Here is a 17,443-nt window from a genome sequence, read left to right on the forward strand (position 1 = left end):
GTATTTTAACGCACAATTGAATACAGTAAAGTGAGACAAGGTCACATGTGCTTTCAAGGACCTTGAACAGAGAACGACAGGGAGAATGCGATTCGTGAATGAGACAGGTAGATATTTCAAAGTTTTTATTTGCATTGAAGTAAATAGTGTGAAATGTCTAGGCTATGTCGATAGCATAAAAGCCGTGCATTCAGTTGATTGCAATGCAGTCTCTTTCCATTCATCCTTATAGCTTTCATATTGTTTCGTTCGGAATTCTCGTGCAGGAAATATGGATAAATAAGTCCTATACAGACCAAAGAAATGGTTCAAACTACTCAGTATATCCAGATATGGACGACGATAAGTTAGAAGACACATTGTAGTTGCATCCCCCATCGAGAGTGGGTACTTTGGGAGTCTTCTTTTCCTGGATCTAATTTGTGGATATTTTTGGTCTTTGATCCGTTATTTTTCATGAAAGTTCGTACCAATACAACGAATGTGCAGCTGATACAACTCATGGTTCATTCGCCTGCGCCACGTTCCGTCTTCCATCTGCACGCCACCATAGATGGTACGCAAAACCTTTCGTTCGAAAACTCCAAGGGCGCGTTGGTCCTCCACAAGCATAGTCCAGGTCTCGTGGCCGAGAGGACTACCGATCTAATCAGCGTCTTGTAGATAATCAACTTCGTGCGCCGGCGAATTTTGTTCGACCGGAGCGTCCTCCGGAGTCTAAAGTAGGCACGATTTCCCGCCAAGATCCGTCTCTGAATTTCTCTGCTGTTATCATTGTCGTCGGTTACCAGTGAACCCAAATACATGAATTCGTCGACCATCTCGATTTCCTCACCGTCAATCCGAACTCGGGTGGGAGGTTCACATTGTCGTCTTTAGAACCTCTTCCTCTCATGTATTTTGTCTTCGAAACGTTGATGGCAAGTCCAATCCTTCTGGCTTCAGCTTTCAGTCTTTGAGCATATATTTCATTCAAAATTCAATAGAGATACGAATAGTTTAAATATTGCACGTGGAATGTCTCTTTTGAAAATTTTCATCGTCAATCTTTCATATTACCCAGTTAAGCCAAATATTTTTCTGATATAGCCATGATTTTCCTTAATTATAGTGTAGATACAGGCTTTGAATAGAATTGAATTAAAGTTGAGTTGATGTAGCAGCAGACAAGAAATAGTTTTGTTTTCTCAAACCTTCGCAATTACAATTAATAAATATTTCAGATTGGCAGAAGATCTTATCACACAACTTAGAAATGGATACAGAAATAGTTAGATAGATGCGATAGAAGAGAGACAGAGAGAGCAAGAGAGAGAGAGAGGGAGGGAGAGAGAGATGGTGGGGGGGGGGCGTGTGAGGAATGCAAATGATGGTTAATGCAGTGACATTATTTTTATAGGTATATTATTATGATATATTGATTTCTTACATTCTTATCATTAATAATGTAAGTAGTAATTTTTGCGCCATAACCAGTATAACCTAAATCTTGCAAAAGAGTTAAATTTTCGCTAGATTTTTGGGCTTCAAACAGACAGTTGCTTTCGGTAACGCCACGAGTATAATTATATAAGAAATTTTTTATCTCACTACTAGGTGAATTACTTGTTGATCTGTGTATTGATATACAATACAACATTTCCCTCATGATTGAACGCAATGCCCAATCCAAGGAATAAATACTAGAACTCACTGTTTCTTTATCAACACATTATTTTGTCTTTGAAGTGAACTTATATATTGATTTTTGAGAAATAGTTAATTTATTATAAAGGTAATTCACAAAATGTTCTCAACATTGAATTTCTTGAATCACGTAAATGTGTTTTCATACCCCGATATTCAAAATTGGTTTAGTTTTGCCCCTAAAACACCAGTAAAGCAATACTCTGTATGAAACAATCTCATTTTTAGTTAGGGGAAATTGGTAAGCGCGGACTAAAAATACAAAATGTTCAATATCTCCGCTGCTCGTGCACGGATTTAGACAATCTATAGCTTGTTAGAAAGGTATTTTTACAAGCTTTCTATTTATGTGCATGTGGGACAAAATGGTATTGTTTGAAAGTTATTTTCGAAAAACCTGCCATGTTTTGACAAAATCGCCCATAAACAACATATCGAAAATCAAAAATAATAGTGTCAAATTGCAACGTTAGGCCTTTCATTTGAAACTAATTTCATTAAGATCGGTTCAGCCATTGCTGAGATAATTACATGACATTTTGTACATACATACATACACACATACACACACACATACAGACATTGTCTCAATTTGTCGAGCTGAGTCGATTGGTATATGAGACTCGGCCCTCCGGGCCTCGGAAAAAGTTTTCAAAGTTTGAGCGAATCCTATACATTTCTTTTGTAAGAAATGTAAAAACGTTGAAAATGTCATCAAAATAGACAAAAAATTGTTAATTTAAATAAAGTTAAGAAACAAAAAAAATAAAACCCTACGTACGTCTCTGAAGAAAAATTTTGAATGTACTGTGAAAATTTCAAAGCGATCAAAAATCATTTGTTCGGGTTACATTTCTGACCATCTCAAAAAAAGTGGTTTCGGCTAGAGGACTATTACAAATAGTTCGTGCTATTGAAGCATCGTAGGTAACCGAGCTCATGATAAGGGTTAGACGACCATACGAGACCATTTCCCGGAAGTGACGGAAATGAGTGAAAATACTAAACGTAAGTAAAGGGTGAACACGAAATTATTGCGACACATTCAACAGGTCATAACTTTTTTACTATTGTTAAATTTACTATTAAAAATCAACCAAATATTGCACACTTTCTCATTGATGTGTATTGTTTACATGCTGTCAAACTCGAAGTCGTGTTTTTCGATTCAACGAAAATGGAGGTGAACCAACGCGAATCTAGAGAACAAATTCTTTCCAATCACCTGGAATTTCCTGACCTGTCACACCGGCAGTTGGGAAAAATGTTGAACATTCACCATTCAACCATTCAACCGTCTCCAGAGTGTTGAAGCGGTTCCAGGAGCGGTTGACGTTGGACCACGGCAAAGGAGCTGGAAGAAAACCGGGACCGGAGAACAAAAAGACGGAGGGAAAGGTGAAGCGGATGATTAAAGCAAATCTCAACGTCTCAAGCCGTGATTTGGCTAAAAAGATCGGCATGTCGCAGAGCTACGTCCAGAATGCAAAGAAGAGAGCTGGACTACATACATACAAGGTACAGAACTTCCCAAACCGCGATGAGCGGCAACAATCGACGGCTAAAACTCGGGCACGGAAGCTCTACGAGAAGATGCTGACAAAATATGGCTGCTGTGACAAAAATAAGCCGATTTTAAGCAAATTCCGGGTTTGGAGTTTTTCACCGGCAAGAGCAAGTTCTATGTGGACGACAAATTTAAAAAGAAGAAAATGTCGAAGTTCGCCTCCAAATATCTCATTTGGCAGGCCATCTGCTCTTGCGGACTGAGGAGTGAGCCTTTCGTGGCAAAGGGCACAGTAAATGGCGAGATCTACAAATCTGAGTGCCTCGAGAAGCGCCTTTTGCAGTTCTTGCAGCAGCACGACGAAGCTCCGCTATTTTGGCCAGATTTGGCATCATGCCACTATTCTCAAAGTGTCCTGGAGTGGTATGAGGCCAATTCTGTTTATTTTGTTCCAAAGGACATGAATCCGCCAAACTGTCCGGAGCTGCGCCCGGTGGAGCAGTACTGGGCAATGCTGAAGCGGGAACTTCGGAAGAGCAAGAAGTCAGTCAAAGACGAGGAGGACATGTTAAGAAAATGGAAAAAACTGAGAAACTGGTACCGGATGACAGCGAAAATGCGTTCAATTTTACACTCAAGGCTCCATCGAATAACTTTTCTTTTGATTTTTGAAGTATATGTTTAAAACTACCCTAAAATTTTGGTTTGATTTTAAACATAAGAAAATTGTCATGACATTTTCTGTGTCGCAATAATTTCGTGTTCGCCCTTTAAAATGAAGCAATCGATGAAGTTGTATATAGATATGTAGTGTCTAATCGGCAGGGAAAATTTAACGGACTCTAAATAAATTGAATTATAGTTTTTGCATTGAGTTTGTTCAAATTTACAGAATTTGATTTACGTATTATTGCCATTCGGGAACAACATCCAAAAACATATTTTAGACTAATAAATAGAAAATCTTTTTTTTTTAAATTCAACAGTGTTGAAACCCCTTAAGGAATATAGAGTTCAAGCCGATTGTCCTAGAAGAATTTCGGATTGATTTAGGGTTTAAATATAACCCTTGTTTTTATCCTGCTTGTAGGTGCCGGACTTCCATCGAACGTAACTCTGAAATTGGATAAAGCCTTCATCGCTAGATGAAAACGTACAACTGTAACGTGACGGATTTTGTTTGCAACGTGACAGATCATTGAGAATACTTCATAAAATCGATCAAATGATGTGTCAATCATGATGATGGTGGATTTGACCATTGGCATTTGGTTTCTAAAGCCGTTGACCAAAAGGTTTATTGCGCATCTCTTATACCATCGTCCCTTGTTGCTTGATGTGTGTTTCAAAATTATCGATTATGTAGCGACAGTAGAGTAATTCCATTGAGAACGATGTTTTCAATATCACGGTGTCCTTTTCCACCTTCAATTCCGTACAGGTAATCATTTCTTGTTAGCCGTAAACAACTCTTTCCAGCAACACCAAAACATTCAATCCGCATTTGGGCTACCGAAGCATTGGAAGGAGATTTAGCATTGATCAAATTTTTTCAAATAAACATAAGTAATATTATGGGGAACTTGTAAACCATCATACTTAAACTGTAGGAGAATTTTTCGATTGTTATTATACTTACAAATATACTAAATAAGGAAATAATCAAAATATTTTACATTTAGCATTGTAGTCCTACGTCAACAGCTTGAATAGCCAGGGGTTTTCCGTTGTAGTTTTTATAGTTTACAGTTTGATTTCTAAGTTCATTTATCTCGAAATAATTGGATCGTACATCCCGTAATTAAAGGATACTTGATGTAATCCGTAGAAAATATCTTGAAAATATCTTGATGTTTTGAATTACCAATTAATAGTTTTATTTATTTCAATCGCCTAATTACTGGATTTGGCCTGGAATATTAAAAATCAAAAATCCTTAGCCTTAGTTTCTATAACTGTGATTCTGAAATTTAGCATTCAGGCTATATTTAGGTTTTATTTAAATTCTTGGTTGATGAATTTTCAACTATACTGGTTGAATTTTCTATGTGGCGAGCTCTAAACTAGAAAATTAAATTCCCAATATGCAAGAATCCATAAACTGAATATGTATGCTGTGTAAATATTTCCCAAGCGGCCGAAAAATTTAATAACAGTAGCTAAAGAGCGTGACTAGTTATTACCGGAAAATTTCAAAAGGTTTGAAGCATGATTTACATTCCATTATTGAAGAGCTTTGTTTTTAATCTAGTAAATCCTGCCGTACATATATCCGAAAAATGTAGGTTCGACGAAGAAGAATGTGTACCTTCATCGGGGGTTATCGAATATACAAACACGTGTCCAGAAGCAAAACCCTTTGATTCCGGCCGGCGCTATTGCCCAAGAAGGTCAATGCCCTGGTCGAAAGGGCAACAAACACTAAAATAGAATTGGCACGTCATGCTCACGAAAGGACTGAAAGCCGCAGCCAATGCCGCTGCTGCCCCGAATTTTCCTGTTAGTATCAATTACAAAAAGTCACACTTCAAAGCAAAAGTCAACCCAGAAGGACTATCGCATGGCAGAGGTGTAAACAAAAAGCAAAGAAAATCAAAAAAGGATACCATTTACTCCGGTGTAGCGTGAAAAGAAATCCATCTTTTTTAAGGTTCACTCCGTTCCACGTTTAGATTGGCCCGTGGACACTCGACGATGTTCTCGAGTGGTGGATAAAAAAACAAACTCGATAAAAGGTCTATAAGGAGAAACAAACTTCGTCGCCCTCAACCAGTACAAGTGTGTTGATTTTGATCGGATCGGGTTTTATTGATTTTCAATGTTTAATTAGTTGCTGTACGTTATTAGACAGCATCGAAAGACCGGGAAGCGTCGTAAATTAATCCTTTTTTCACTCTCTCTGCCTCAAGAAATCAGAATCCTCAAATATTTGGAAGAAAGGTTAGATCAAATATTTAGATCCAAGATAAATCCCCCATTCAATCGAGACCTCTCATAGAGTGCCAGGAATGTAAGTAGAGACCTTTCTATTTATGTTCTGATTCGGAACCCTTTTCCCAGTAATGAATATGTGGGTATGTTTTTTTTTTGGTGGGGCGCACCGGATGGCGCTTCGATGCTGACGCAGACAGGGCCAACAGCGGCTACGAACTTTACGAGTTCGGAAGAAGTTTTTCTGTGTTCCACTCGAGGACGACCGGTCAGGGTTCTGGTAGAAACAAAAGCCGAAGCCGCTATACAGTACCAACTAATAACCTTTTAATTCGATCGATTTTCTATGATAATGCCATGGGAAACAATCGGATTTTATTGACCACCTCCATTCGGGTGGGAAGTGTGGGTAAACGTTTGTTTTTTTTTTTTTTGAAAGGAAACTCACCGAACCGTAGACTGTCCCGCAGGTGTCCATGCAGAGAAACAAACAGGTCGCCACGCTCTGGATCCTGATCTGACCGGCGGCCACGGTCGTTCGCTGGAGGATTGCTGGAAAAGTAGATAGAGAAAAAAAAGTGATTGTTAATACTTTGGTTGACTGGAATTGGTGCCTCTGACCGACCGATCGTACGATGGAATTATGTTCAATTTGATTTGTCTGAATCGATTGAGGGCTTAAGTTTCGGCGGCGAAGTGTCTTATTTGGGCGGGAAGCCAAACAAAGAATTCTGCAGCAGAAAGTTTACGATGACCACATTGCAATGAAACTTTGTCTGCATTCGGTTGTAAAATCTGAATAAAGAAAGATTTAGCGGTAAAGTATCCAAATCAGCTTTAAATAAGCTTGTTAAAAGAGGCTCGTGATCCAATTAAATTCGATATGAAAAAATCTTTTTCAATATCGAAATTTGCATGTTATTATTGGTTTGGCAAACGATAATCGAGTTCTGTTGCTGTTCGTTTCCAATGGAAAAGCAGCAAGTAATACCCCGAAGTTAGATAGAATCAAGTTAAACTTGTTAAAAAAAATTCTCCTTCATATTTGTGTTTATCTAATAAATTCCTAGAGAAGAACATTGTACCACATGATTGGATGCAGGTAAGCGGGATGTGATTGAAATTCCAAAACCGGGAAACCAACCTCCGATCACAACTCGTATCGGTCGATTGGCTACTGTTATGTATCTGGAAGTTGTTTGAGGAAATGTGGTTATTCCACGGTTTGCTGAAAGATTCGCTCAACTTACTAAAAATAGTTTATAATTAGTGTGACGAATCGCAGCTTCCAAATAAATGATATGGTATTTCTGCTTTTCATTGCACTAATTATAAATTATTGTTTTTTTCAAATCGTATATAGATTAAAAACTGGAATCGTTCACGTTTAATTAAAATAAGCTGAGCGAATCTTTCAGTAGTTTCCAAATTCTAGAGTTTAGCACTTCGAGGACGTTAATGTGCTACCACAAACTCTTCGCAATATTCGCTTTCAAATATCAATGTTTTAATTTTAAAGGAACATATTTGACTACAATGCATTATGTAAGGTAAGCGCTGAAACACCATCCCAGCGTCATCGACAGTGGACAAGCACCTTATCATCCGCGACAGCGGTTTTCGCTAATATGTCTTATCATTCACTCGAAGTGCTGTCCAAAGAGAGTCAGAAAAAAAGTGCCGCACTTGCAGAATCACCTATGTAAACCCACTTCTATTACACAACTGGCTGCAAAACAGTGCCTACATGTGCACCGGCACGTCCATTCCCATTCGCTCGTCAAGCGGATATTCCGGCCTTTTTACTACTACTTAGCTGACGTCGCTACCTCCCGAAAACAGCTGATGGTAAAGACACACCCACTGTTGCCGAAGTGTAGGAGGGTGCAATTATTATTATCATCAACTGCAGCACCAAAATGTGCATGCAAGTGTGCAGCGCAAATGATTTCGCGCAATCGGAGTCGCCGATCGACACCGTTCATCGTTTGTTAGCGTAGGTCAAGACAGAACTCGGGCATGACGGGGCGGAAAGCTAAGAGTAATTGTTATCGCGAATACCAATACCTACCAAGTGCTAGATTTGATTGGTTTGCTTGTTTGATTGGAGGAACGTTTGCGCGGTAACTCGCGTAATTCCAATGACGGTCGAAATATTCGAATATGAAGCGTTTATGCTCGAATAATAATCTAAATACCCTCTCCGATACGCATCGGATGTAGATTTTTTTTCGCTCCTGGCATTTCTTCAAAGTGGAAGAAATAAAATTTTGAAGTTTTTATCTGTACTCGTCGTGAGTTGCTGGAAGGTGAAAACGTGCATGAGTGACAGTGGCTGCAGGTGACCCACACGTTAGTCATATTCCGGTTGAAGGATGGATGCCAATTTCAATACCAGCTGCTGAGACCAAAGCGGTTGACCAGGAATTGATTGCTGGCGGTGTGAAAGAAGATGAATATCTTTCTCCTAATCCGAAGATTGTCGTGGTTTCTCTGAGGTCTGCCAGCGAATTAAGATCTACACGTGGTGCTCCACACACCTAGAAAAAGTAGTGTAAATTTACGTCTCCTGACCCTGACAGATACGAGCATCAAAAATGACTTAGTTTTACGTTTGATTTTAATTTTACATGACGTTTAATTTTCTGAATCATGTGATTTTACTCCACATAGAGCGTTTGTTCTGAATGGTAAGAAGTGTAATTTTATGTCATTGCGGCATGTAAAGAATATGTATCATGTAAAATTAAACGGAACACGGTAATGTTCCGTCATTTCGTGAATTACGAGTTGTTGAATTGTGTCATGTTTGCAATTACGTCAACGATAACATTCAGATTTTTTTGGTGTGCAGCTAAAAACGAGAGAGGCAAGACGTCGAAACTAATCGTTTACTATGAGCTGGAGGTCATGTAGAAACATTCCGCAACAAACTGTAAGTTGTTTGCCATGCCACCGAGATAACTGGTAAGTGCTACTATGGCTGTATTCAACGTATTCAATGTGGCACACGGTGCTGGTTGTGATTTCTTACTGTTTCAATCTCTCATTTAATAAGTTTATTTGAGCAATCCTCATTGTTGTTTTGAATCAAATTGAAATAGAATTCTCGACCGATTTCCAATGCCATTTACACGGCTTTGGCACCAATAAAATTTTTTCCGTTTTCCTTACATTTGAGTTTAAATTTGATATTACGAATCAACGACGTATTTAGTTCCGGGTAAGCAAAGCAAACGCAAGTGAAAAACGTGGAAATTATAAAACTAGTGAATTGGGAATTGTGAAATGGTAGCGGAGAAATTAATAATCAAGCACGGTTCGAACGGAAAATATCGCCTCACGGTATCGAAAACTCCAGCTGATGGAAACTGCTTGCCTGCATCAATTGTTCGGGCTCTAAAAGGCACTAAACCAAAATCACATAGATTATGCATTCATTTTATTTAATTGCGAATTGAACATATAGGAACAGATTGTATATAGAAGTCCTGTATGGATTTTTGTCGAATGTGAATTGTCTGTTGGTTTGTAATTTTTATGCGTTTTGCCTTTCTCATATAGAAAGGTTATGCAATCACTCTGAAAAACGTCAACCTAATCCCGGCCCGGAGGGCCGAGTGTCATATCCCATTCGACTCAGTTCGTCGAGATCGGAAAAAGTCTGTATGTGTGTGTGTATGTATGTATGTGTGTGTGTATGTGTGTGTGTGTGTGTATGTATGTGCGTATGTGTCAAATAATGTCACTCATTTTTCTCAGAGATGGCTGGACCGATTTGCCCAAACTTAGTCTCAAATGAAAGGTGCAACCTTCCCATCGGCTGCTATTGAATTTTGGATCGATCGGAATTCTGGTTCCGGAATTACGGGTTTCAGAGTGCGGCCACACAGAAATTTCTCATATAAACTATAGGAAAAATTAAAAACTGAATTTTTATTTTTGATGCTAAATGTGTTCAAGGTGCATGAAACGTCGAGATTTGATGTAAACTCGAAAAAAAAATTTGACTACGATTCACTTTTTTGGATTTTGGCACATTTTTGCCTTTCTCATATAGAAAGGTTATGCAATCACTCTGAAAAACGTCAACCTAATCCCGGCCCGGAGGGCCGAGTGTCATATCCCATTCGACTCAGTTCGTCGAGATCGGAAAAAGTCTGTATGTGTGTGTGTATGTATGTATGTGTGTGTGTATGTGTGTGTGTGTATGTATGTGCGTATGTGTCAAATAATGTCACTCATTTTTCTCAGAGATGGCTGGACCGATTTGCCCAAACTTAGTCTCAAATGAAAGGTGCAACCTTCCCATCGGCTGCTATTGAATTTTGGATCGATCGGAATTCTGGTTCCGGAATTACGGGTTTCAGAGTGCGGCCACACAGAAATTTCTCATATAAACTATAGGAAAAATTAAAAACTGAATTTTTATTTTTGATGCTAAATGTGTTCAAGGTGCATGAAACGTCGAGATTTGATGTAAACTCGAAAAAAAAATTTGACTACGATTCACTTTTTTGGATTTTGGCACATTTTTGCCTTTCTCATATAGAAAGGTTATGCAATCACTCTGAAAAACGTCAACCTAATCCCGGCTTTTTTTTTCAACTCGTTTAGGGTTTCTGGATTTTAACAGGAGCGTAGTTGATGGTTTACGGAGAGGGGTTACACCCCCCTCTACTGTTCGCGCCCCTCCTTTAAAAATCTCCTTAAATCACCCCTCAGACCACCACCCCATCCAGCCCTCATACCCCTCCCTTTCAACCCCATCATCTTTAAACCACCACTATATCACAAAGCATACCAATTTAAGCTGGGAAGTCGTTCGTTCATGGGACTTTCGCCCTCCTCACATACCCACCCCCGCATGACAAAATGAGTTAGCAAGCAGATAACATTGATCTAATGCTGATTAGGCTAATGAAGTATGATATTTTTTGTTTCAAGTGTTTCACCGTCGACACGTAGCTCATCAAGTTCGTGGCTGGCATGCCATTGTGTAAAGGTGCAAAGTGTACTAAGAATGTAATGGACATTTCCACAATTATGTTGAACATAAAAAGCCTCCGTGCCATAGTTTAGAGAAATGAGAAAGGCACAATTGCACCTCTAGGTGGATTAAAACAGGTTTTTTGTTTATATTACTACTAATTAACCGATTTCGCCAATTTTCTCTATTGTTTCAGAGAGCGAGTAGGGGCGCTAAAACCCTGGCTCATTAGCCAGGGCAGGGCTAAATACTTCTGTCGCATCCCAGGAACCTAGGACCAAAGGAGTGACATTAACCCTCTTAGCAAAGTTACTCCCAACGATGTATCAAACCCCCATCAAATTGAAACGGTTGTGTACGGTTGTCCACGTTTCTTCCTTATTCAAGGTTCAAAATAATCCGTTGATTAAATTATTCATTGAATGAATAATTTGACTGCCGTATAATTTTGAATCATCTTTCTTTTGTACGTTGCACAGTTGGCCTGGTCGCTTTAATGCTTGTGTCATATTCATTATGTGCCACAAACATTAATAATGACAAGAAAAATTGTGGATGAACGTCTGCAATTTTCCAGGATCCCTACATGTATTGGCTGTGTATGTGTAGACTAGACTAGAATTTCCAAGGCGAAAGGATGAGCAATTCTGGAAAAAAACTGTATTCAAACCTGTGTTATTCAAATGACTATAACTTTTTAGTTCAGATTACGATTAGGGTCGAACTGGTTTCATTTGAAAGGTTATTCGCTAGACTTATACTTGTTTTCGATTTAGTCGGTGCAAGCCTTTCTTCTTGCTCAGACACGAAGAACAAAAAATAAATCCCGCTTTCAATAAAAGTTATAATGTTCAAAGGGGCTGTACATTTTTTGAAACAGTTCGGAAAGATCACTTGCAGTTAATGACACTTGAAAATTAGTGTACTTTCCGAAAATGAATGTCTTGTTTTGCCCATTTCTGCCCCGATGTATGAAAAAGGTGATTTTTCATGATATGTCTGAAAGAGATGCATGGTAGTGTTTTTTTATTCATTTCGTTTATTTGATAGGCACAAATGCGTTAGCTTGGCGGTGCCAAATGCTTTTGTTTTTACATTTTGGATATCTTAAAACTAGGAGGTTACAATGTTGAAATATTTTTTTTACAAAGGAAAAGAAAGTTTTAAGACTAGAAATAAGATTTAATATACAAGAGAGGGCCAAAAGATTTTTTTATGAAAAAATTTAAAACAAGGGATTCACTTTGATATACAAGAGAGGGAGTAATAGTATTTTACGAAATATTTTACGGTTATCTTAAAACTAACAATATAGTTTAGTACACAAAAAGGGGAACAAATATTTATGAGAAATTTCACAGAAATCTTAAAACTAGGGATTCAATTCTATTTACAAAATGGAGGACAAGAGTTTCAATAAAGAGTAAAAATTATAGCTATCCTTAAACTAGGAATACAGAATACTAATTCGAATTTTTTAACTAAAACTTATGCTTGGTCAAGATATTCAGAGGGTGGCTTATTTCCGCATTAGTGTAGCAGCAGTTGTATCAAGGACAGGGGAGAGACAGGGAAAGAAGAGCAAAACTTGCAACTTTCGCTCGAACGGGGGGGGGGGGGGGGGAGGGGTATCAGCGAAACAAATTTGCGCCTCAGTCTAGTAAGTCGTCGAGTACCGGATTGGCGGATGGTATTCTTCGGACCCGCGGGGAATCCTTCAAAAGTCATCGGACCTCGAGTCGCTCTCGCTTCAGTTTCCTTCTATGCAGGCGTAGTGGTAAGGGCGACAGCGGTTACATAGTGGCACTCTGGAGCATAGTTGGAACCTGTGTACATTTTTCGCGACATGTCAAGCCACCCGTACATTCACGCTCTGCTGAAAACGTCTCATGTCTCAAACAGGTTAGCTTCCAAGCCTCGATGGTTGGTCTCGTGACATGTCATGGAATTTAAATGCGTCATCGGTCTTGAGACTGGTCATGAGGATAATTTACCTGTCGCGCGTAAGGCGATACCAGTCACACAGTTTACGAACCTGTACAAAGATGAACATTTTGTTATGGTTTGCTTGTTTGACCTGTATCTTATTCTTGATCGTTTAAGTACCGTGCAGTGGCAGATAAACGGAATGGTAGACGCTATATAAATTGAATTATTTTGAACTTTTTCAACTTTTTGATAGTAAATGTAGCGAGTTACAAGGAGTTAAAAATCAATAGTTTTAGACATTTTAAACGCACACTGGGAAGTAAATGCGTCAAAATTGAAATTTTTTCATCTTTTCACAGATAAATATTGTTCATTATTGCAAGCTACGAGGAGTTGAAAATCAATAGTTTTAGACATTTTAAACGCACACTGGGAAGTAAATGCGTCAAAATCGAAAAAATTTCAACTTTTCACAGATAAACATTGTTTGTTATTGCGAGTTAAGAGGTGTTGAAAATCCATAGTTTTAGACTTTTCAAACGCACACTGGGAAGTAAATGCGTCAAAATTTGAAAATTTTCATCTCTTCACAGATAAATATTGTTTGTTATTGCGAGTTAAAACGTGTTGAAAATCAATCGTTTTAGACATTTTAAACGCACACTGGGAAGTAAATGCGTCAAGATTGAAAAATTTTCATCTTTTCACAGATAAATATTGTTCGTTAGTGCAAGCTACGAGGAGTTGAAAATCAATTGTTTTAGACATTTTAAACGCACACTGGGAAATAAATGCGTCAAAATCGAAAATTTTTCAACTTTTCACAGATAAATATTGCTTGTTATTGCGAATTACGAGGAGTAGAAAATCAATAGTTTTAGACATTTTAAACGTACACTTGAAAGTAAATGCGTCAAAATCGAAAGATTTTCAACTTTTCACAGATAAATATTGTTTGTTATTGCGAGTTACGAGGTGTTGAAAATCAATAGTTTTAGACATTTTAAATGCACACTTGAAAGTAAATGCGTCATAATGGAAAAAAAATCTACTTTCACACAAATTTTTTTTGTTATTGCTAGTTACGTGAAGTTGAAAAACGATAGTTTTGGACTTTTTAGACACACATTAGTAAGTAAATGCGTCAAAATGGAAAATTTTTCAACTTTTCGCTATTTTTTTTTTGTTACATTAAGATTCCGTTTTGGCACGTTCCGTTTTTGGCATTCTCCCATTTTGGCACACTCCGATTTTGGTTCCGTTTTTGTCAACATTCTTGTTGTACATAATAAATCTTTTAAAAATGTGCAATAGATATTTTTTGTATCAATTGACATTGCATTTGACTTGATTTCCAAACATGGGAGTCATATTAATCCTCAAAAGCCCAAATCATTTTTTTTAAATTTTGTTAAAATTGTCTTACAGTTTCAATACTTTACTGTGATAATTTTGTGATGTTTTTCGCAATGTTGTTTTAAAAAAGCGTTATGCATTTAAAGGTTAAGGTGAAGATATGCGGAAGCCACGTTGCTAGGCACCGACTCGCTTGTTTACATTAGGAAAAACTGAAATCTGAAGTGAAAATTCAAACGCACAAATGAGAGTTTCCGAACATTTTCCATTGGTCATCTGCACATTGGCAGAAAATTTGAAGTTTTGTTAGTAAACGATTAAAGTTTCGCGAGTGTTTTTGCAGTGGTGTGTGAAAAAAGTGCATTTGAAAAAGTGCAATGAAAACGAGAAGAAGTGTTTCGAAAAGAAACCCCAAGTGAAGAGGGGCGATATTTTCGCAGAAAATAGGAGCTACAGATGGCATTCCGTCAAAAACTCGGATTGATTGTATAGGAAAATATTCTAGCTTCCTTAAGTAGCAGTTTCGTGGCACACCAGCAAGGTTAGTGTGTTGAAAAACGTATTTTTATATTTGCTCATGTCAGAAACATGGTTAGGCAGGGGAGAGGGGTGTGTGTGGCGCAGCAGCTATGTTGTGGCTCGCATGTATAATGTCCTTAACTATGTTTTACACTATATGTGTCGTATTTAATGATAACAATAAGTATAGAAATGTATTGTTTATGTATAGTACAAGTGGTAGCAATGTAACTAGTGTTAGACGGAATCAATTTTTATAGTCGAATGCATCTGCGCTACACCGCATAATACAACGTCACTACAAAACTTGGCACTAAATTTGCAATACATATCGAAAGCCCGTATTTAGGAATACAAAACTGATAGCTCCCAAATAGTTTACGATGTCTTTTTGAAAATGCATTTTTAGATATAGTGCACTTTATATTCGTAAATGTTGATTTTGCAAACCTCCCTAGGTGCCAAAATTTTCTGGTAAAAAGAAATAATAAATTAACACCAAACATGAATTCAGCGACGTAAAATTACCCCAATGTGAAGTTTTTATCAAATTCGGATCCCTTTTGAGGTTTTGACCGACTTTTTTATGGAAGGCGATCACTGTGCGAAGACTGAATTTGATAAACATGAATAAAATTATTTTTTTTATTTTTTCCTTTCATCTACTTCCATTTCACACATGGTTAAAAATCCTTGAAACATTTTTGAAGTCGTAAATTGAAAATCCAAACTTTAAAAATAAGGTTCAATTTTTGGCACGGTTCCGGTTTTGGCAACAGCAGCAAAATTAAATTGTTGCCAAAAACGGAATCCTACTGTACTAGGATATGAAAATCACTAGTTTTGAACATTTTAAACGCACATGGGGAAGTAAATGCGTCAAAATCGCAAAATTCACTTTTTACAGATGAATGTTGCTTGTTTTTCCGAGTTATTAGTTATTACTTCCCAATGTGCGTTTAAAATGTCTAAAACTATTGATTTTAAACGCCTCGTAACTCGCAATAACAAACCATGTTTATCTGTGAAAAGTTGAAAATTTTTCGATTTTGACGCATTTACTTCCCAGTGTGCGTTTAAAATGTCTAAAACTGTTGATTTTGAACATCTCTTAACTCGCAATAACAAACAATGTTTATCAGTGAAAAGTTGAATTTTTTTCGATTTTGACGCATTTACTTCCTAATGTGCGTTTAAAATGTCTAAAACTATTGATTTTCAACGCCTCTTAACTCGCAATAACAAACAATGTTTATCTGTGAAAAGTTGATTTTTTTCGATTTTAACGCATTTACTTCCTAATGTGCGTTTAAAATGTCTAAAACTATTGATTTTCAACACCTCTTAACTCGCAATAACAAACAATGTTTAACTGTGAACAGTTGAATTTTTTCGATTTTGACGCATTTACTTCCTAATGTGCGTTTAAAATGTCTAAAACTATTGATTTTCAACACCTCTTAACTCGCAATAACAAACAATGTTTATCTGTGAAAAGTTGAAAATTTTTCGATTTTGACGCATTTACTTCCCAGTGTGCGTTTAAATTGTCTAAAACTATTGATTTTCAACACCTCTTAACTCGCAATAACAAACAATGTTTATCTGTGAAAAGTTGAATTTTTTTCGATTTTGACGCATTTGCTTCCTAATGTGCGTTTAAAATGCCTAAAACAATTGATTTTAAACACCTCTTAACTCGCAATAAGAAGCAATGTTTATTTGTGAAAAGTTGAAAATTTTTCTATTTTGACGCATTTACTTCCCAGTGTGCGTTTAAAATGTCTAAAACTATGGATTTTCAACACCTCTTAACTCGCAATAACAAACCATGTTTATCTGTGAAAAGTTGAATTTTTTTCGATTTTGACGCATTTACTTCCCAGTGTGCGTTTAAAATGTCTAAAACTATTGATTTTCAACACCTCTAAACCGCAATAACAAACAATATTTATTTGTGAAATGTTGAAAGAAATACAATTATCTCATTTTCTATATTTCCAATTATCCGCCAAAGTACGGTATCCAATATTTTACCCATTTTCAATACCGGTTCATTGTTGACATGTCACATAACAAGCAAACCTGTTTTTCTATTGTCGCGACCGTTCGCAAACGAACATACATGTCACAGTTCAGTAAATGTACAGCCGCTTGACAAACCAGTTTTGTTTTGAAACATGTACAAATTTTATGACATGTCACGGGGAAAATGTATCGTGTCATAGTACACGCGCTTGTGTCACATGTCGCAAGAATCCGCAACTTGTACATGTCACGAGCAAACATGCGACCAGTCACCAGATGACTGGACACAACCATGACATTTTCCAGCTATGCTCTGGAGCTGATCGGTTCCACAAGGCAGGAGGAAACCCTAAAAACGAGAAATAAAAGAGAGGGGCTAAATTAGGATATTTATCGTTTTTATGAAGGTATAAATAAGGGACATATAGGGGAAATCACGAGGTGCCAGCATATCTCGGACTGGTACATTGGGTGGTCTACCTCGGGCCCGAAGGGAT

General features: G+C 37.5%; 1 protein-coding gene across 2 annotated transcripts in view; it reads right to left on the minus strand.

The window, feature by feature from the left end:
* The window catches only part of LOC131684133 (rho GTPase-activating protein gacF), a 335,709-nt gene that overhangs the window by 123,861 nt on the left and 194,405 nt on the right, over positions 1-17,443 (minus strand). For both annotated transcript variants that reach the window (XM_058966713.1, XM_058966714.1), the window contains exon 3: positions 6,573-6,676. In XM_058966713.1, the coding sequence (XP_058822696.1) occupies positions 6,573-6,676 (104 nt within the window). The remainder of the gene's footprint in view (positions 1-6,572; positions 6,677-17,443) is intronic.

This window comes from Topomyia yanbarensis, chromosome 2 (assembly GCF_030247195.1).
Source record: "Topomyia yanbarensis strain Yona2022 chromosome 2, ASM3024719v1, whole genome shotgun sequence".
In the NCBI taxonomy this organism is placed as follows: domain Eukaryota; kingdom Metazoa; phylum Arthropoda; class Insecta; order Diptera; family Culicidae; genus Topomyia; species Topomyia yanbarensis.